The sequence below is a fragment of the Oncorhynchus tshawytscha genome, linkage group LG05, assembly GCF_018296145.1.
Source record: "Oncorhynchus tshawytscha isolate Ot180627B linkage group LG05, Otsh_v2.0, whole genome shotgun sequence".
Lineage (NCBI taxonomy): Eukaryota > Metazoa > Chordata > Actinopteri > Salmoniformes > Salmonidae > Oncorhynchus > Oncorhynchus tshawytscha.
Window position 1 is genome coordinate 40,808,937 of NC_056433.1, and position 22,407 is coordinate 40,831,343.

A 22,407-nucleotide genomic window follows, 5' to 3' on the forward strand; every position below is an offset into this window, starting at 1 on the left:
TTTTAGAACCCAACCCTGATCTGCACTTCTCCACAACTTTGTCCCTGACGTGTTTGGCGAGCGCCTTGGTCTTCATGGTGCTGCCTGCTTGGTGGTGCCCCTTGCTTAACCTCTCTAGGGTGTGGGACGTTAACGTTCCATCTAGCCAACATCCAGTGAGGTTGCAGAGCGCCAAATTCAATTACAGAAATGCTCATTATAAAAATTCAGAAAACAAAACATATTTTACATAGGTTTAAAGATTAACTGCTTGTTAAACCAACCACAGTGTCATATTTATAAAATGCTTTTCGGCGAAAGCATACCTAGCCCAGAACATACCTAGCTCAGAACATAGCCCAGTTGACAAATTATTATAAGAAGCGGAAGCGTTACAAAACTCAGAAAGAGATAAAATTAATCCCTTACCTTTGATGATCTTCATATGGTGGCAATCAGAAGACATTCATTTACTCAATAAAAGTCTCTTTATATCCAAAAACCTCCGTTTTGTTAGCGCGTTTTCTTCAGTAACCACAGGCTCAAACTCAGTCAAAACAATCAGACAAACCAAATCCAAATTGTATCCGTAAAGTTCATAGAAACATGTCAAACGATGTTTATGTTCAATCCTCAGGTTGTTTTTTATCCTAAATGATCTATAATATTTCAACCGGACAATAACGTTGTCAATATAAAAGGTAAACAAGAAATGCACGTGCGCCTGAAAAAAAACTCTGCGACACGTTAGGGTCCACTCATTCAGACTGGTCTTACTCCCTCATTTATAAGAATACAAGCCTGAAACAATTTCTAAAGATGGTTGACATCTAGTGGAAGGCATAGGAACTGCAAATGGAGTCCTAAGTCAATGGATACTGTAATGGCATAGAAAACTACAAAACCAAAAAAAAAACTACTTCCTGACTGGATTTTTCTCAGGTTTTCACCTGCTAAAGCAGTTGTTATACTCACAGACACTTTTTTAACAGTTTTGGAAACTTTAGTGTTTTCTATCCAAATCTACCAGTTATATGCATATCATATCTTCTCAAATCAAATCAAATTTTATTTGTCACATACACATGGTTAGCAGATGTTAATGCGAGTGTAGCGAAATGCTTGTGCTTCTAGTTCCGACAATGCAGTAATAACCAACAAGTAATCTAGCTAACAATTCCAAAACTACTACCTTATAGACACAAGTGTAAGGGGATAAAGAATATGTACATAAAGATATATGAATGAGTGATGGTACAAAGCGGCATAGGCAAGATACAGTAGATGGTATTGAGTACAGTATATACATATGAGATGAGTATGTAAACAAAGTGGCATAGTTAAAGTGGCTAGTGATACATGTATTACATAAAGATGCAGTAGATGATATAGAGTACAGTATATACGTATACATATGAGATGAATAATGTAGGGTATGTAAACATTATATTAGGTAGCATTGTTTAAAGTGGCTAGTGATATATTTTACATCATTTCCCATCAATTCCCATTATTAAAGTGGCTGGAGTTGAGTCAATGTGTTGGTAGCAGCCACTCAATGTTAGTGGTGGCTGATTAACAGTCTGATGGCCTTGAGATAGAAGCTGTTTTTCAGTCTCTCGGTCCCAGCTTTGATGCACCTGTACTGACCTTGCCTTCTGGATGATAGCGGGGTGAACAGGCAGTGGCTCGGGTGGTTGTTGTCCTTGATGATCTTTATGGCCTTCCTGTGACATCGGGTGGTGTAGGTGTCCTGGAGGGCAGGTAGTTTGCCCCCGGTGATGCGTTGTGCAGACGTCACTACCCTCTGGAGAGCCTAACGGTTGTGGGCGGAGCAGTTGCCGTACCAGGCGGTGATACAGCCCGACAGGATGCTCTCGATTGTGCATCTGTAGAAGTTTGTGAGTGCTTTTGGTGACAAGCCGAATTTCTTCAGCCTCCTGAGGTTTAAGAGGCGCTGCTGCGCCTTCTTCACCATGCTGTCTGTGTGGGTGGACCAATTCAGTTTGTCTGTGATGTGTACGCCGAGGAACTTAAAACTTACTACCCTCTCCACTACTGTTCCATTGATGGGGATAGGGGGGGTGTTCCCTCTGCTGTTTCCTGAAGTCCACAATCATCTCCTTAGTTTTGTTGACGTTGAGTGTGAGGTTATTTTCCTGACACCACACTCCGAGGGCCCTCACCTCCTCCCTGTAGGCAGTCTCGTCGTTGTTGTTAATCAAGCCTAGCAGTTGTCAAGCCTGTTGTGTCGTCCGCAAACTTGATGATTGAGTTGGAGGCGTGCATGGCCACGCAGTCGTGGGTGAACAGGGAGTACAGGAGAGGGCTCAGAACGCACCCTTGTGGGGCCCCAGTGTTGAGGATCAGCGGGGTGGAGATGTTGTTGCCTACCCTCACCACCTGGGGGAGGCCCGTCAGGAAGTCCAGTACCCAGTTGCACAGGGCGGGGTCGAGATCCAGGGTCTCGAGCTTGGAGGGTACTATGGTGTTAAATGCCGAGCTGTAGTCGATGAACAGCATTCTCATAGGTATTCCTCTTGTCCAGATGGGTTAGGGCAGTGTGCAGTGTGGTTGAGATTGCATCGTCTGTGGACCTATTTGGGCGGTAAGCAAATTGGAGTGGGTCTAGGGTGTCAGGTAGGGTGGAGGTGATATGGTCCTTGACTAGTCTCTCAAAGCACCTCATGATGACAGAAGTGAGTGCTACGGGGCAGTAGTCGTTTAGCTCAGTTACCTTAGCTTTCTTGGGAACAGGAACAATGGTGGCCCTCTTGACGCATGTGGGAACAACAGACTGGGATAGGGATTGATTGAATATGTCCGTAAACACACCAGCCAGCTGGTCTGCGCGGCTGGGGATGCCGTCTGGGCCTGCAGCCTTGCGAGGGTTGACACGTTTAAATGTTTTACTCACGTCGGCTGCAGTGAAGGAGAGTCCGCATGTTTTGGTTGCGGGCCGTGTCAGTGGCACTGTATTGTCCTCAAAGCTGGAAAAAAGTGATTTAGTCTGCCTGGGAGCAAGAAATCCTGGTCCGTGACGGGGCTGGTTTTCTTTTTGTAATCTGTGATTGACTGTAAGACCCTGCCACATACCTCTTGTGTCTGAGCCGTTGAGTTGAGATTCTACTTTGTCTCTATACTGACGCTTAGCTTGTTTGATTGCCTTGCGGAGGGAATAGCTACACTGTTTGTATTCGGTCATGTTTCCGGTCACCTTGCCCTGATTAAAAGCAGTGGTTCGCGCTGTCAGTTTCACGCGAATGCTGCCATCAATCCACGGTTTCTGGTTTGGGAATGTTTTAATCGTTGCTATGGGAATGACATCTTCAACGCACGTTCTAATTAACTCGCTTACCGAATCAGCATTTTATTCAATGTTGTTGTCTGACGCAATACGAAACATATCCCAGTCCACGTGATGGAAGCAGTCTTGGAGTGTGGAATCAGATTGGTCGGACCAGCGTTGAACAGACCTCAGCGCAGGAGCTTCTTGTTTTAGTTTCTGTCTGTAGGCAGGGATCAACTAAATGGAGTCGTGGTCAGCTTTTCCGAAAGGAGTGCGGGAGAGGGCCTTATATGCGTCGCGGAAGTTGGATCATTGCTATTCTAAGGTTTTTCCACCCCTGGTTGCGCAATCGATATGCTGATACAATTTAGGGAGTCTTGTTTTCAGATTAGCCTTATTAAAATCCCCGGCTACAATGAATGCATCCTCCGGATATATGGATTCCAGTTTGCAAAGAGTCAAATAAAGTTTGTTCAGAGCCATCGATGTGTCTGCTTGGGGGGGGAATATATACGGCTGTGATTATAATCGAAGCGAATTCCCTTGGTAGATAATGCGGTCGACATTTGATTATGAGGAATTCTAAATCAGGTGAACAGAAGGACTTGAGTTCCTGTATGTTGTGGCCACACCACGTCTCGTTAACCATGAAGCATACGCCCCCGCCCCTCTTCTTACCAGAAAGATGTTTGTTTCTGTCGGCGCGATGCGTGGAGAAACCAGCTGGCTGCAATGACTCCGATAGAGTCTCTCCAGTGAGCCATGTTTCCGTGAAGCAAAGAACGTTACAGTCTCTGATGTCCCTCTGGAATGCTACCCTTGCTCGGATTTCATCAACCTTGTTGTCAAGAGACTGGACATTGGCGAGAAGAATGCTAGGGAGTGGTGCACGATGTGCCCGTCTCCGGAGTCTGACCAGAAGATCGCTTCGTTTCCCCCTTTTACGAAGTTGTTTTTTTGGGTCGCCGGCTGGGATCCATTCCGTTGTCCTGGGTGAAAGGCAGAACACAGGATCCGCTCCGGGAAAGTCATATTCTTGGTCGTACTGATGGTGAGTTGACGCTGATCTTATATTCAGTAGTTATTCTCGACTGTATGTAATGAAACCTAAGATGACCTGGGGTACCAATGTAAGAAATAACACGCAAAAAAAAAAAAAAAAAAAAAAACTGCATAGTTTCCTAGGAACGCGAAGCGAGGCGGCCCGAGTAGCAGGCCGTTTAAATTGGGCATGCTTTTCATCCAAAATTCCGAATGCTGCCCCCTACCCTACAAAGGTTAAAGGTGTTGCAGACTATGGGGCTTTTCAGAACAGGTATATATATATATATATATATATACACACACACAGTGCCTTGCGAAAGTATTCGGCCCCCTTGAACTTTGCGACCTTTTGCCACATTTCAGGCTTCAAACATAAAGATATAAAACTATTTTTTTGTGAAGAATCAACAACAAGTGGGACACAATCATGAAGTGGAACAACATTTATTGGATATTTCAAACTTTTTCAAATCAAAAACTGAAAATTGGGCGTGCAAAATTATTCAGCCCCTTTACTTTCAGTGCAGCAAACTCTCCAGAAGTTCAGTGAGGATCTCTGAATGATCCAATGTTGACCTAAATGACTAATGATGATAAATACAATCCACCTGTGTGTAATCAAGTCTCCGTATAAATGCACCTGCACTGTGATAGTCTCAGAGGTCTGTTAAAAGCGCAGAGAGCATCATGAAGAACAAGGAACACACCTGGCAGGTCCGAGATACTGTTGTGAAGAAGTTTAAAGCCGAATTTGGATACAAAACGATTTCCCAAGCTTTAAACATCCCAAGGAGCACTGTGCAAGCGATAATATTGAAATGGAAGGAGTATCAGACCACTGCAAATCTACCAAGACCTGGCCGTCCCTCTAAACTTTCAGCTCATACAAGGGGAAGACTGATCAGAGATGCAGCCAAGAGGCCCATGATCACTCTGGATGAACTGCAGAGATCTACAGCTGAGGTGGGAGACTCTGTCCATAGGACAACAATCAGTCATATATTGCACAAATCTGGCCTTTATGGAAGAGTGGCAAGAAGAAAGCCATTTCTTAAAGATATCCATAAAAAGTGTTGTTTAAAGTTTGCCACAAGCCACCTGGGAGACACACCAAACATGTGGAAGAAGGTGCTCTGGTCAGATGAAACCAAAATTGAACTTTTTGGCAACAATGCAAAACGTTATGTTTGGCGTAAAAGCAACACAGCGCATCACCCTGAAAACATCATCCCCACTGTCAAACATGGTGGTGGCAGCATCATGGTTTGGGCCTGCTTTTCTTCAGCAGGGACAGGGAAGATGGTTAAAATTGATGGGAAGATGGATGGAGCCAAATACAGGACCATTCTGGAAGAAAACCTGATGGAGTCTGCAAAAGACCTGAGACTGGGACGGAGATTTGTCTTCCAACAAGACAATGATCCAAAACATAAAGCAAAATCTACAATGGAATGGTTCAAAAATAAACATATCCAGGTGTTAGAATGGCCAAGTCAAAGTCCAGACCTGAATCCAATCGAGAATCTGTGGAAAGAACTGAAAACTGCTGTTCACAAATGCTCTCCATCCAACCTCACTGAGCTCGAGCTGTTTTGCAAGGAGGAATGGGAAAAAATTTCAGTCTCTCGATGTGCAAAACTGATAGAGACATACCCCAAGCGACTTACAGCTGTAATCGCAGCAAAAGGTGGCGCTACAAAAGTATTAACTTAAGGGGGCTGAATAATTTTGCACGCCCAATTTTTCAGTTTTTGATTTGTTAAAAAAGTTTGAAATATCCAATAAATGTCGTTCCACTTCATGATTGTGTCCCACTTATTGTTGATTCTTCACAAAAAAATACAGTTTTATATCTTTGTTTGAAGCCTGAAATGTGGCAAAAGGTCACAAAGTTCAAGGGGGCCGAATACTTTCGCAAGGCACTGTATATATGTATATATATATATATATATACACACACTGAGATCATGTGACACTTCTCCATAATTTTTTATTTTTTGAAACAAGTTGTTTTTTTTTTGTTGTTTTTTTCACTTCACCAATTTGAACTATTTTCTGTATGTCCATTACATGAAATCCAAATAAAAATCAATTACATATTGTAATGCAGCAAAATAGGAAAAAAAGCCAAGGGGGATGAAAACTTTTGCAAGGCACTGCATGCATGCAGGAGTATGTATGTATGTATGTATGTATGTGTGTGTGTGTATGTATGTATGTATGTATGTATGTATGTATGTATGCATGCATGTATGTATGTATGTATGTATGTATGTATGTATGTATGTATATCTCCCTGCTCCACATCAGTGACATAACTGAGACTGAGAATGGGCCTCTGCTCTGCAGCTGTTGAGGGGGTCTAGACTCTGAGCTGCCTGGCTGCTTGTTGCATCAGGCTTAAGTAACACAGGGGCCCAAAGTTCACTGGAGCAGCACTAGGAACACAGACACACACACACACTTTAACCACACACAGTCACATGTACACACACACACAGAGAGAAAAAGGCACACACACACACTTACCTGTGCTTTAGGCATGTTTACAGGCCCTATTTTGGTCTGTCTCGCTCTCCCTTTGTTCTGCCATACCATAGCTACACTTAGCACACATTTCAACAGCAGCAAACTTTGTGAAGTACCTCAACTCCTCCATGGAGTGGAGTTGAAAGGAGACTAGAGGTTTTGAAATTAAACTCCAACTTGCTATGCATGATACATCAAACATGGAAATTCTTAAACCTTTAACTGTCCTCTATTGTTGCTGAAATCCATACTTTATCAAATACAACCACCAACTGTTTCCTTGTTGAGATTCAATTGGCACATGCACATTCGTGCTGAGTTGACATCTTAGAGCAACAACAATGAAGAAACAGTCGGTGGTTGTATTTGATTTTTTTTTTAAATTAAGTATGGATTTCAGCACAGCGACTTCAAGGAGTCAGAGGTTCATTTAAAAAAAAAACTCTATTCTGTGATCAACTCCATGGAGGAGTTGAGGTATTTGGCAACTCCAAACTAGACCTCTCCCTCCAGACAGGAGTCAAGCTGTTACATTCCCTGTGGAGCAACCATAGTCTACCCTGGAATTGTTAGCAAGAAAGACTGACTTTCAGTGGCGATTTTAGCAAGTAAATCTTGGTGGGGCAAACTCCCCAAAAATATACGTGGGATACAAGCCAGCAAAGCCACTACACAACACAAAACAATACAATACATGAATTGCACTATAACGGTGACAAACAATGCCCACAAGTTGCTAGATCCTACATAAAGCTGTCCCAACAGCAGAGCTTTCTTTTCAGCACCATGGAATGAATGCTTACCACCACTACACCTGGTTATCAGCAGAGCCTTACCTGGGAGCAAAACAGTTCAATCAGCCTCATTTACCACCATAGCTGATATGGCTGACTTGCTTAAAACTTCTTCAGGGTTGGTGGGTCCCCTGCGGGACAGTTGAGTTAACATATACTAATCGCATTAGCCTGAGTTTGTAAGTAACAAGAACATTTCCCAGGACATAGACATATGTGATATTGGCAGAAAGCTTAAATTCTTGTAAATCTAACCGCACTGTCCAATTTACATTAGCTATTATGGTGAATAACATGCTAATGTTTGAGGAGTGCACAGTTTTGAACATGAAAAGTTAATAATAAACAAATTAGGCACATTTGGGTAGTCTTGATACAACATTTTGAACAGAAATATAATGGTTCATTGGATCAGTCTAAAACTTTGCGCGTGCACTACTGCCATCTACTGGATAAAATCTAAATTGCACCTGGCATGGAAAAATACATGATTGCCTTTCTCTCGAATTTCAAAGATGGTACAGTTTTTTTCTCTCTGAATTATCTTATACCAGATCTAATGTGTACAAATGTGGTTTCTACTGACAATTGAGATGTACAAACTATGACATAAGGGAATGAGAGGATAAGACTTCCGGCGCCAACAGAGATGGCCGCCTCGCTTCGCGTTCCTAGGAAACTATGCAGTTTTGTTTTTTTACGTGTTATTTCTTACATTAGTACCCCAGGTCATCTTAGGTTACATTACATACAGTCGAGAAGAACTACTGAATATAAGATCAGCGTCAACTCACCATCAGTACGACCAAGAATATGTTTTTCGCGACGCGGATCCTGTGTTCTGCCTTACAAACAGGACAACGGAGTGGATTCCATGCAGCGACCCAAAAAAACGACTCCGAAAAAGAGGGAAACGAGGCGGTCTTCTGGTCAGACTCCGGAGACGGGCACACAGTGCACCACTCCCTAGCATTCTTCTTGCCAATGTCCAGTCTCTTGACTACAAGGTTGATGAAATCCGAGCAAGGGTAGCATTCCAGAGGGACATCAGAGACTGTAACGTTCTTTGCTTCACGGAAACATGGCTCACTGGAGAGACGCTATCCGAGGCGGTGCAGCCAGCGGGTTTCTCCACGCATCGCGCCGACAGAAACAAACATCTTTCTGGTAAGAAGAGGGGCGGGGGCGTATGCCTTATGACTAACGTGACATGGTGTGATGAAAGAAACATACAGGAACTCAAATCCTTCTGTTCACCTGATTTAGAATTCCTCACAATCAAATGTAGACCGCATTATCTACCAAGAGAATTCTCTTCGATTATAATCACAGCCGTATATATCCCCCCAAGCAGACACATCGATGGCTCTGAACGAACTTTATTTAACCCTCTGCAAACTGGAAATGATTTATCCGGAGGCTGCATTCATTGTAGCTGGGGATTTTAACAAGGCTAATCTGAAAACAAGACTCCCTAAATTTTATCAGCATATCGATTGCGCAACCAGGGGTGGAAAGACCTTGGATCATTGTTACTCTAACTTCCGCGACGCATATAAGGCCCTGCCCCGCCCCCCTTTCGGAAAAGCTGACCACGACTCCATTTTGTTGATCCCTGCCTACAGACAGAAACTAAAACAAGAGGCTCCCACGCTGAGGTCTGTTCAACGCTGGTCTGACCAAGCTGACTCCACACTCGAAGACTGCTTCCATCACGTGGACTGGGAGATGTTTCGTATTGCGTCAGATAACAACATTGACGAATACGCTGATTCGGTGTGCGAGTTCATTAGAACGTGCGTTGAAGATGTCGTTCCCATAGCAACGATTACAACATTCCCTAACCAGAAACCGTGGATTGATGGCAGCCTTCGTGTGAAACTGAAAGCGCGAACCACTGCTTTTAATCAGGGCAAGGTGTCTGGTAACATGACTGAATACAAACAGTGCAGCTATTCCCTCCGCAAGGCTATTAAACAAGCTAAGCGTCAGTACAGAGACAAAGTAGAATCTCAATTCAACGGCTCAGACACAAGAGGCATGTGGCAGGGTCTACAGTCAATCACGGACTACATGAAGAAATCCAGCCCAGTCACGGACCAGGATGTCTTGCTCCCAGGCAGACTAAATAACTTTTTTGCCCGCTTTGAGGACAATACAGTGCCACTGACACGGCCTGCAATGAAAACATGCGGTCTCTCCTTCACTGCAGCCGAGGTGAGTAAGACATTTAAACGTGTTAACCCTCGCAAGGCTGCAGGCCCAGACGGCATCCCCAGCCGCGCCCTCAGAGCATGCGCAGACCAGCTGGCCGGTGTGTTTACAGACATATTCAATCAATCCCTGTACCAGTCTGCTGTTCCCACATGCTTCAAGAGGGCTACCATTGTTCCTGTTCCCAAGAAAGCTAAGGTAACTGAGCTAAACGACTACCGCCCCGTAGCACTCACATCCGTCATCATGAAGTGCTTTGAGAGACTAGTCAAGGACCACATCACCTCCACCCTACCTGACACCCTAGACCCACTCCAATTTGCTTACCGCCCAAATAGGTCCACAGACGATGCAATCTCAACCACACTGCACACTGCCCTAACCCATCTGGACAAGAGGAATACCTACGTGAGAATGCTGTTCATCGACTACAGCTCGGCATTCAACACCATAGTACCCTCCAAGCTCGAGACCCTGGGTCTCGACCCCGCCCTGTGCAACTGGGTACTGGACTTCCTGACGGGCCGCCCCCAGGTGGTGAGGGTAGGCAACAACATCTCCTCCCCGCTGATCCTCAACACTGGGGCCCCACAAGGGTGCGTTCTGAGCCCTCTCCTGTACTCCCTGTTCACCCACGACTGCGTGGCCACGCACGCCTCCAACTCAATCATCAAGTTTGCGGACGACACAACAGTGGTAGGCTTGATTACCAACAACGACGAGACGGCCTACAGGGAGGAGGTGAGGGCCCTCGGAGTGTGGTGTCAGGAAAATAACCTCACACTCAACGTCAACAAAACTAAGGAGATGATTGTGGACTTCAGGAAACAGCAGAGGGAACACCCCCCTATCCACATCGATGGAACAGTAGTGGAGAGGGTAGCAAGTTTTAAGTTCCTCGGCATACACATCACAGACAAACTGAATTGGTCCACTCACACAGACAGCATCGTGAAGAAGGCGCAGCGCCTCTTCAACCTCAGGAGGCTGAAGAAATTCGGCTTGTCACCAAAAGCACTCACAAACTTCTACAGATGCACAATCGAGAGCATCCTGGCGGGCTGTATCACCGCCTGGTACGGCAACTGCTCCGCCCTCAACCGTAAGGCTCTCCAGAGGGTAGTGAGGTCTGCACAACGCATCACCGGGGGCAAACTACCTGCCCTCCAGGACACCTACACCACCCGATGTTACAGGAAGGCCATAAAGATCATCAAGGACAACAACCACCTGAGCCACTGCCTGTTCACCCGGCTATCATCCAGAAGGCGAGGTCAGTACAGGTGCATCAAAGCTGGGACCGAGAGACTGAAAAACAGCTTCTATCTCAAGGCCATCAGACTGTTAAACAGCCACCACTAACATCGAGTGGCTGCTGCCAACACACTGACACTGACTCAACTCCAGTCACTTTAATAATGGGAATTGATGGGAAATGATGTAAATATATCACTAGCCACTTTAAACAATGCTACCTTATATAATGTTTACATACCCTACATTATTCATCTCATATGCATACGTATATACTGTACTCTATATCATCGACTGCATCCTTATGTAATACATGTATCACTAGCCACTTTAACTATGCCACTTTGTTTACATACTCATCTCATATGTATATACTGTACTCAATATCAGCTACTGTATCTTGCCTATGCTGCTCTGTACCATCACTCATTCATATATCCTTATGTACATATTCTTTATCCCCTTACACTTGTGTATAAGACAGTAGTTTTGGAATTGTTAGTTAGATTACTTGTTGGTTATTACTGCATTGTCGGAACTAGAAGCACAAGCATTTCGCTACACTCGCATTAACATCTGCTAACCATGTGTATGTGACAAAAAAAGTTTTATTTTATTTTATTTGAAGAGGCAATCCTTAATTTTGATTAAGAGCAAGCTAAGGCTGATGTAGTCAATATAACTATTTGTTCAGCACTTTTGAAATGTACAGCAACAGAAATCAGAACAAGGGTCGTTCTTACAGTATTCTTCCTGTACACCAAGTCAGTACCGAAGGATAAGTAAAGGGAGCATATAAGCAGACAATGAAAGCTCTTACTATATTCAATGATGACATTTCTCTAAAACAGGCTATAGACCACATGGGCACCACCAAGTCAGAACAGTGGGCTGAATTATGGGGGGAAAAGGGACCAAATGGGCTACTAACAGCTTACTACATGACATACACTTAGTATTACTTTCTTAGCTACAGTATACACATCTCCCTGGCATATTACATCATTAATTCAGCAGTATACAATACATTTTTGGTGAGACAAAACCGCGACTCGTCTGTGAAAGTACTTTTTGCCAGTCCTGTCTGGTCCAGCAACTGTGGGTTTGTGCCCATAGGCGACGTTGTTGCCGGTGATGTCTGGTGAGGACCTGCCTTACAACAAGGCCTACAAGCCCTCAGTCCAGCCTCTCTCAGCATATTGCAGACAGTCTGAGCGCTGGTGGAAGGATTGTATGTTCTTGGTGTAACTCTGGCAGTTGTTGTTGCCATCATGTACCTGTCCCGCAGGGGTGATGTTCAGATGTACCGATCCTGTGCAGATGTTGTTACACGTGGTCTGCCACAGCGAGTACGATCAGCTGTCCTTCCTGTAGCGCTGTCTTAGGCGTCTCACAGTATGGATATTGCAATTTATTGCCCTGGCCACATCTGCAGTCCTCATGCCTAGTTGCAGCATGCCGAAGGCACATTCATGCAGATGAGCAGGGACCCTGGGGATCTTTCTTTTGGTGTTTTTCAGAGTCAGTAGAAAGGCCTCTTTAGAGTTCTAAGTGTACATAACTGTGACCTTAATTGCCAACCGTCTGTAAGCTGTTAGAGTCTTAACGACCGTTTCACAGGTGCATGTTCATTAATTGTTTATGGTTCATTGAACAAGCATGGGAAACAGTGTTTAAACTCTATACAATGAAGATCTGTGAAGTTATTTAGATTTTTTACGAATATATCTTTGAAAGACACGGTCCTGAAAAAGGGACGTTTTGTTTTTTGCAGAGTTTATATATTTTTCTATTGTTTGCAAACTGATTTGTGACACGTATTGATTCTAAAATAACATGAAAAACAGGCAACAGGTGGGGCTCAAAACATGACCGACGGGTAATCACTGCTGAATTTTTACATTTCCCAACCTACTCATAACTGTGTTCAATGAAAGATGGATGATCTACATGACTGCACTAAATGTGATTGATTATCTACATCAGGGGTCTCCAACAGGTCAACCACGAGCTACCAGTAGCTCACCTATGAGTAGCTTGCTAAACAATTCCAAAAGTACATGCAATTTGTCATGTGTTCCATACCAAACTGTCATAAACAAATCTCACAAGTAAGCTCTCCACAATGAATTTCAATAGAAAACTTTTAAAAATAGACAAGATCCTGGGAAGGTAAATACCTGTCCATTTATGGAAAAATTGCCCTGATTAACTCCTTAGTCATATATCAGTTTACTCACTTAATGGCGCTGCCTACTCCTGATTATTCATTTTTCAAATCATATGAGCAAAAAAATATTTTGCTTTATCTGGAACTCTAAACCAGGAAAAATCAAATGAGCCTATCTATATAATGAATATGAATTGGGTGGGTTGAGATTATTAAATATAAAAAGCACTAAACCTCTCTCTAAAAGCTTCACTTAATCAAAAGTTTTACTTGAACCCTTAATGGTTCTCAGGTAGATTACTAAGAAAAGATCATCCAGATTGTCATGTCTCATTTTCGATTAATTGAAAATGATACTTTTTTCAAAGTATCTGTCTTTTTCAAACAAGCATTGCAGAGCTGGCTACAATTTCAATTTCATCCACCTGTAAAGATAGAACAAATATTACAACAAATATTATGGCTGAACTCAAATGTGCTGTTTGATAAAATACCTGTATTTATGGGAAAGATGTTTGAAAAGGGTATTTTGTTCATAAATTATATTGTAAATTAGAATGGTAGTTATCAGAATTGTAGGGGAAGGTCTGCTCAATCCAAGAGTACACCCAGTTGATTAAAGCATTACCCCAAAAATGGAGGAGGCAGGTGGCAGCGGGAGGGGATGTAGGGAACTGGTCTGTCTGCCCAATATAAAAGGATCTGGCGGAGGAATAAAAACAGCATAAATAGGAAAGTATTCCAGTTTCATTTGAGGACCAGGATGTTGACAACTGTGCCATACAGATTGCAAATAGTTGCAAATAGTTGGGAAGAGATTTTTGATGTACCAATTCCATGGTACAGGGTGTATGAGTTGATATATAACACAACGCAAGATTCAAGACTTTTCTATTCGAATAGGATAGAAATTGTACGTTAAACATCACAGCATAGTTGAAAGATATATGGTGCAGAGAAATCCGAAGAGGGGGGCCAGCAGAGATAGGTGGGATGGGCAGAGGGAAGCTGAGGGTTGGGATGTGGAATTGGAGACAAGTGGGAGCGGAGTTGCTGTGCGGGAGATAGAATGATGGTCAAAGATTTTTTTAAATAAAGTCAAAATAAAACATAATAAAAAGTATGTTTGAATGACACTGAGGGGCAGTGTTTTTACAACTAATGCCGGTTTGCCTGAGGCGGATGCCGTGCAGGTGTTTGTACACATGCATATACACACACACTATCATTCAAATAAACACATACAAGAACACACACATACATGTAATAGTGCCAGCATGCACACAAACATATAAAGTAGGCATTGCTGTTATGATTTTTATTTTATATTTCTATATATATTTTCATGCATTGTTGTTTGCTGATTTCTCCTGTCTTTTTCTTTTTAGTTCATTTTCTTGGTTGTTGGTGCATTGGGGGGGTTCTTGGGGATGGGGAATAGAACTAATTGTATCTTATTTTATTTTTATTCTTTAGGGGTCTCTGGTTGAGGGACAGCTGGGGTGGGGGGAATCTTGGAGGGTTCATGTTCATGTTTTTTGGCCTGGTGGGAGATCTGTCAACGTGCCCTTGAGCAGGGCATTGACCCTGGATGCTTCTGTGTGTTGCTCTGAATGGGAGTCTATTGGATGACTGGTGTGATGTAGTTGTTGAGCGACTTCACTGCAAGTATATTTTATGTTTTGGATATTCAATTTTAAAAAAATCTCTAAAAAAATCTCACATGAAGCCAACACCGCATGCTCACAAACAACTGACATACCACCCCTGCTTAGCCACTATTGGCTTAAAAAGCCAAACCTAACACAATATTTGCCAATTAATTTCCAGCAATATCACCCGTCTGTATGTGTGGTGTGCGCATTTGTCTATCACTCCGTGTTAACTGCAAAGTAGGCTTACCTGGCAGAGGTACTGTATTCATGAGTAAGTATATAATTTGTATCTATTATTTGCTATTAGCAAACTTTGTGACATGAGCAGCAGTACAGAACCATCGCTAGACCAGCACATTCTTCACTCCCTAGACCCACAATTAAATGGCCAGATGCCTAATTAAAGGGGAATTACATTGAAAAATATATATATGTTTGTTTTCTGTCAGACCAGCACATTCCTCAATAGATACAACCTAAAACAAAATATATTCTGATCTGATTTAACCATCGACATGGAATTTCATTTTTCCTCTATGAACAATTGTAATTTTGAGAGCGAAAAACAAATACAAAACAAACAATCTAAAACCAGGAAAAAAAAAAATCACAGATTTTAAATTGGCCCCCTTATAGTTGTTTCTTAACCATTATTTTTTTACTGTGTATATTAACAGAAAACATAGTGCACTACTTTCTCTTGTACACAAAGAATCCAGGGAAGAGAAGAATGTGCCTACTTGAAAGATAGAAAAAAAAAAAGTGACATAAAAAAAAAAAAATGTAAGTAGCTCTCATGCTAGAAAATGTTGGAGAACCCTGATCTACATAATGCAAATATATGTTTTTTGGCACTCTATTTGCCTATGCATGTGTCAAGAGCCTTGAATGGGAAAAATGTATAATTGATATCCTTCATAAGACATGACCCAGAGTGAGTGACGTCATTCAGTGAGAGGAGAGAAACCAACAGGGATTATTAGGATCTGCTGAGCAAATCTACTCAACAAAGCCAGCTCTCCCATCTGACCTGTATGAAACCTAAGACGACAAACTAACCACTCTGTCCTGGACCCCAACTGACAGTGAAATCACAAACTGAACGCGGGTGAAGACACCATGGTTGCCTTGTTGAACACCTGCCACTAAAGCTGGTCTTTAGTTTCATTAGATGTTTTCCTAATGCCAGTAGCCATTACATGTTGATACCTTAAAGCTGGTGTCATTGGTTGGCTTATATTGAACTACATTGTCCTGGCCGGCTGATTGATCTGTGTGATTGAAAAGCAAAATTACAGAACTATAAAAGGCATAGCCATGGGAGATCATGTAGTAAAGACATCTGTCCATGCATCCTTCCTCTTCCAGTTTTTTTTAATGTCCACTGAAACATGAGTACCCTAGCCGCCAGGCCCTCCAAGCCCAATATTCCATGAGCGGCATGGCACATAGGCCTACTCCAGCTGCCCCCTTTGCCGCCTGAGCACAGATAACTCATCCCCTCGTGAGAATATATGGCCTTTTCGGTCAACGAGGCAACTTCCACGGGCCCCCGACACAGTGAGTTTTGATCCATGACATCATGTGTCCCATCCCTCGGCACTTTGCGACCATAGCGTCCCCATTGAAGGTAGTCTTACCCCAGGCTGTTCACCCGAGCCCGCAGCATTCCAAGTCGTTATGTAATTCCCCAACGGCAGTTTTAACAACATTGGCAGTAGGCCTACCTGACCCAGAGGATCGCAGGCATTAGCCTAAGATGTACAAAACAAATATATAAATATAATTTTGAACTGACTGTCTGGCTGGAGCTGGTGCCATTGACGTTGATGGCCATGGAAGTGGCATGTTGTTCCTCTTCGTCGTCCTCTTCCTCTGGTATAATGTCAGTGTCATTGCTCTCTGGTTTCCCAGCATTGGACTCGGGTCGGGGCAATGGTCAGGTGCACAATCATGTTTTGTTCTTTACTCTTAAATGTTGATTAATTGTAGGACTGTACAGCCTAATTGTATCCATCTCTGTGCATCGTAAACTCATTTGATTAAAGTCTCTCTAAATAAGCTACAGACAGTCCAGACTCACTTGCTGATACAAAGTTTTGTGTTGTTTTTTGTTTTTCTGAATTCCAAATGCGGGAAATAGAGAGAGAATGACAGAGTGTGTGTATGTTTATAAACAAAGCCAGGGAACATCCAAAAGCACAAACTCTCTAGACATGTGTTTCTTGTTATTGTTTTTGTTTTGATGACAGGGGAAGGGAGGAAGGGGGAATGAATGAGGAGATGAGGAAAACGTTTGTGCTTACCTTCCACCCAGCTGAGCTGTTACTGTCACCTTTGTCTTTGAAGTACGGCACACATCTCACCATCCACTCATAAATCTGAGACAGAGTCAATCTCTTGTCTGGCGTGCTGCTTATGGCTTTGGTTATCAGGTCAGCATATGAGAGATTCCCCCACGCGTTTCTGCGCGACGAGGACTTCCGTGCAGTCTGCGCCCCCGGGCTGCTGGTGCTGACTGTGCCAGAAGTGGCCGTGGGGGACTGGGAGGGGAGCGGGGAGCCTCCATTTTCCTGTCTGGACAGCAGTCCTTCGGCAGTAGGGCTGTTGCTGTTCTGGTCGTCTGCTCCCAGGCTGGAGCTGGTGCCATTGAGGTTGATGGCCATGGAAGTGGCATGTTGTTCCTCTTCATCATCGTCTTCCTCAGGTATAATGTCAGTGTCGTTGCTCTCTGGTTTGCCAGAATTGGACTCGGGTCGGGGCAACGGCCATGTGCACGATCGTGGCCGTTTTTGTGGCTCGAAGTCTGGGTCTATGGCCACGTCCAACTCAGTGTGAATGCTGGGGGCTGGAACCTCGGCCATCTCTCCTTCAGTCACTTGCACGTCCCTGCTGCCCGCTGATAAGGTCAGTAGATAAGTAGTGGAGAGTTGTCAAATTCGCATTCCATGAATGCGCGCCCCCGCCTTTGTTGCTATTCCAGACCAGCAGTGCCCAAGGGTCACTATCAACTTCGCGTGAATTGAGAAAATCCTCTAGTAGAGCAAAAAAAAGCACCGCTATGCTGATCGGGATATATTTTAATCGTATTACTCGTGGACCATTATAAAAGTCTTAGCACCATAACTATTAAACGATGACTATTCTCCCTGGCTCCATATGCAAGCCACAGCGACTTTACATTTGACAACCGCAACAGTTCAAAACGGGTTGCTGCATATTCGTCGTATTTCTCCTCGCCTGCATATTCGTCGTATTTCTCCTCGCCTGGAGCAATGTTGATAACAACAGTACAATGACTACAGTTCGTTCACGAGTAATCTACTGTGTAGCGCGAGTTCGTTCATCAATGAGCGGATTGCACATTCCTACCTTGCGCGTTCAAGATCAAATCCCGCATTGATGCAAGGCAAGTGAATACACCAATTTGAACCTCCTCGTCAATAGCCACGGAGAACCTGGTCAAACGTCATCACACTGAAGCTGTCCGCCACGGATAAAAGCGTACAGTCACTGCGCGCTAGGGTGATGGAAGCGATTAATTCCTGCATAGTCCTATCCCTCCTGTCATTGCTGCCATCTTGCCAAATTCCCTTTCACTCTCAAGTCCCTTTTAAAATGAGACTGGATACAGGAACGCTGCGTATTGTTGTCAGTGTGGATCGAAAAACGAAAAGGAACGGAAATTCGAATGCTATCTCCGTTTCTCAAAAAGTCGCCTTTACTGACGAACGCAGCTCAGTTGGTATGGAAAACGAAACGCCACATCATACTCGCGGTTACAGTAGGCCCGATCTCTTCTGCTACACACATTTCTATCTATTTAGCACATTCCGTCATGTGACAGCCCTCAACAAGCTCAAAGTTATACAGCAACAGCAGCAATAGTGGTGGCTAGATAAGACTAACGTTACCACTGTAAAGGCCACCCCTTCCGCCTTTTAAAGAGACACCCTCCAAGATACAGTAGCCTATGTGCGTGCAGGCATATTCAGGCAAGCAGTTTGTGGAAGGGACACATGTCCTGGCATGTTGAGGGATCCAGAAATAGACAGACAGATCATAAAAATATTATTGTACTATGATAAGAACACAAAAAATTCAACGGTGGATAGAGGACATTTACATTGAATTCCAAATAATTATATTGCTCAGTTTGTAAATATAATTAATAGACTAATGACAAAGGCTACATTATGACAATAATTGTTAAGGTATGGTTGACATATGTAGCATTATTTCCACTTCCGCTGTGGTGCACTGTTAGAATGTAACAACTGACATAGGCCTACACATATGTAACATATGTAACAATTTAGGCATATGTAAGTAGGTGTTTGTTTTCCTTGTGTTGTTCCTTGTTAGCCTATACTTAATTCATAACCTAAATTACATGCATTCTACCAAATATTATAATGAAATAGTGAAGTCTTTAAGTCAAGTTAAGTCATTTTATTTTAATGACAGTATCTTCAGTATCTTTTATCCTTAGTAAACCTTTAATCCGTGAGCATGGGTGTCAATCAATGTGGACAGCACGCGCAGAACACGCCCCCTTCAAACCAGATCGACCTCTTCAAACACATGACGTCATTCATAATGAAGAGATAAGGGAATAAATGCTATGGTTATCTGTCCTGTATGTGATACTTCGGAGTGGTTGCCCCTCCCCTCCCACCTCCAAGACCGTACCAAAACCGTACCAAAACACCAGCATTTGTCAGCCTCCATACGTCTTTGTTCCAGAGAAGATGTTGTGTAAAGTGCGCGTCCACCTTGCAGGGACACGCGCTCTCGATTTATGTACAGGAATGCGCGCATTCCACCTGTGCGCAGTTTTCATCAATTCATTCTTGGAACGGATGGCATTGATTAGGAATGGATAACAATCCTATATACTAAATCAGACAAAACACACACATCCTGCAAGGCATTGGTTGTGTTATGGCTTTGAATTTTACATGGAAAACATCTACACTATTTCATTTATAATTATAACAAACGAAGTACATACACATGCATGTATACTGACTATTTCAATTGACTGACTTCCTTCTATGAACTCAATAAAATCTTTCAAATTGTTGCATGTTGCGTTTATATTTTTGTTCAGTATACAAAATTAACACAAGAACGAATGCACAAATGCACGCAAGCTCACATGTAAACATGTTCCTTTTTGTTCCTCCTGTCCCAGCTATGTATATAAAGAGGAATGGCTGATACAGCAGTTTGGTGCCTGCAGTTAGCTACTGCAGTGGAGGGTTAAAGACACACTCCAGCTATATTTGAACCTTTCCTGTTGAAAAACAATATCCCAAGTATAAATACAGTAATGTACATCCACTTAAGGGTAAGAAAAATACATTTTAAGCAAAATAGTGTTTTTAGACAACTGCAAACTTCAAGGAGTATGCCATTCAAGGAGTTAGTCTGATGCTCTTATGTCATCGGCCTCCCCCCTTGCTTGCGAGAAGGGCTCTGACCCAACTTGGTACAATGTCTTTGGGCATCAGAGAAAGGAAAGGGACACAGGAGGTGGATGAATGAATGCTTCTGTAGTCTGTTCTAAGAGAAGAGAGAGAGAAAGAGAAAGAAAACAGGTGGAGAGATAGGTCGACACAGGTGGAGAGATAGGTCAACACAGGTGGAGAGATAGGTCAGTGACAGAGTTGCCCACCCGGGGTGTATTCAAAATGAACACATCACAGCAATGTCAGATGTGTTGCTTATTAATGTGAGGCTGTGTCATTCATTTCAGGCCAAGTACATGTATACTGTAGCTGTTTTAAGTACGTAGTTTCATTCTCTCCTGTCACTTCTATCCCCCTTCACCTGAGATGCATACAACAAGTCTCGCGGCTCGCTGCGAAGGCTCACGGCGAAATGTTTGTTTTCAACAGAGTTTGTTCAACGTTTTTAACTGACATTACTCACCATATCACAAAGACCTCCATTCAGTGCCCCTAAGAGAGCGAACACACCAACAGGATTGTCGGTCTACAGAGTAGGGGGACGTTTGTTTAAGTGCTCTCTGCGCTGTGTGTTATAGGGTTAACATACTGTCGGTCTACAGCAGGGATGGGCAACTTTGATGAGGGTGGGGGCCACAAAAAAACGGAACTCATCATGAGGGTGCCGCAGTGGCTCGTGGGTCCCCCACCTTGCGAGCAAAACATTTTAGTGGTCCCCCTCATTGATTTCCTGCAATTCTACACATTTTACCATAGGGTGGAGGCAAATATTTGCAGTTTTTAATATGATAAGCCCCACCACGGTCTAATCTTACTGTAAGATTAGATAGCTGGCCGCTAGACTAACTTACCAATTAGCTGATATGGGCTAATTCAGTGACTGCTGATGCACAACCACATTTAGAAATTGCACCTTGTGTATTATATTATTCTAACTCTCAATAGTAAATTGAGACCCCTACTGACTTCTCAAAAAAAAACTATTTTTTTAAAATTTGTCCGCAGGCCAACAAAAGAGGGGCCCGCGGGCCGCAAGTTGCCCACCCCTGGTCTACAGGGTACTGTAGGTGTACAGCAGGGGCCTACGCACTTAAAACAGCTATATTAGTGACTCTTTCTCCACCCCTGTGTGACATCCACCCTTTTATCTTGTCCCCTACTACAGTCAGTGGCTAGTGTAATGTTGCATACACAAAAGAGAGCTACCATTTATGTTTCTGCCTGATGTTTTCCCAAACATTGTAATGCTCTGATTGGATTAGAGCCCTCGGAAAAGACCGTGATGGATTTTCCCTTAATTGAGAGTTATGGTGGAATAGACAGCTAACAAACTGACAGTAACACACCAAGACACAAACACATGCACGCAGAAGGGGCATGCACACACACACACACACATACACACAATTCCAGTGGCCTCTAGATATGTACCAGGGAGCTGGCACAAATACGATGATCATATGATCATAACGTTCCCAAACACTACACAGTACACACACTTTAAAACTCAATGTACTACACTGCATTAATACTGTGACATTAATTGCACACAATTTTATGCCAGGTGGCTCAGACTACAGGAGTCTTGAGGGCAGGAAGCCCAAATTGCGTGTGGTTCTGTAGGTGTACTGGGCACTTCACTGATACTGCTTCACTAAGACAAGGTAGGTTGGCCCATGCTGGACAGGCTATTATGCGCTAACAGGATGACATCATTAGAAGCAATAATAACCAATCTTTGTCATCACTTACCCATCATTTGCTGCCATCTTGTGGTAGAAATGTATAAAGTCAGCCCAGCATTTCAGTCGGTTTCTCTCTTCAGCTCGTTCAAGCCATGCCTGCCATTTGAATGAACCCGGAGGCGTCCAACACATCTAACATAAGATACAAAGTAAAAATATGTAATTGTTTCATAATACATTTGCATTTGACATTTTAGTCATTTAGCAGATGCTCTTATCCAGAGTGACTTACAGTTAGTGCAACCACATATCACGGGCAT

At 43.2% G+C, this 22,407-nt stretch overlaps 1 protein-coding gene across 1 annotated transcript in view; it reads right to left on the minus strand.

Moving 5' to 3' along the window:
- LOC112250331 (forkhead box protein O3-like) overlaps positions 1 to 18,859 on the minus strand; it is a 52,397-nt gene extending 33,538 nt beyond the window's left edge. Inside the window, exon 1 of the mRNA XM_024420388.2 lies at positions 17,235 to 18,859. Coding sequence (XP_024276156.1) covers positions 17,235 to 17,792 — 558 coding nt within the window. The 5' untranslated portion in view covers positions 17,793 to 18,859. The remainder of the gene's footprint in view (positions 1 to 17,234) is intronic.
- Positions 18,860 to 22,407: the final 3,548 nt, after the last annotated feature.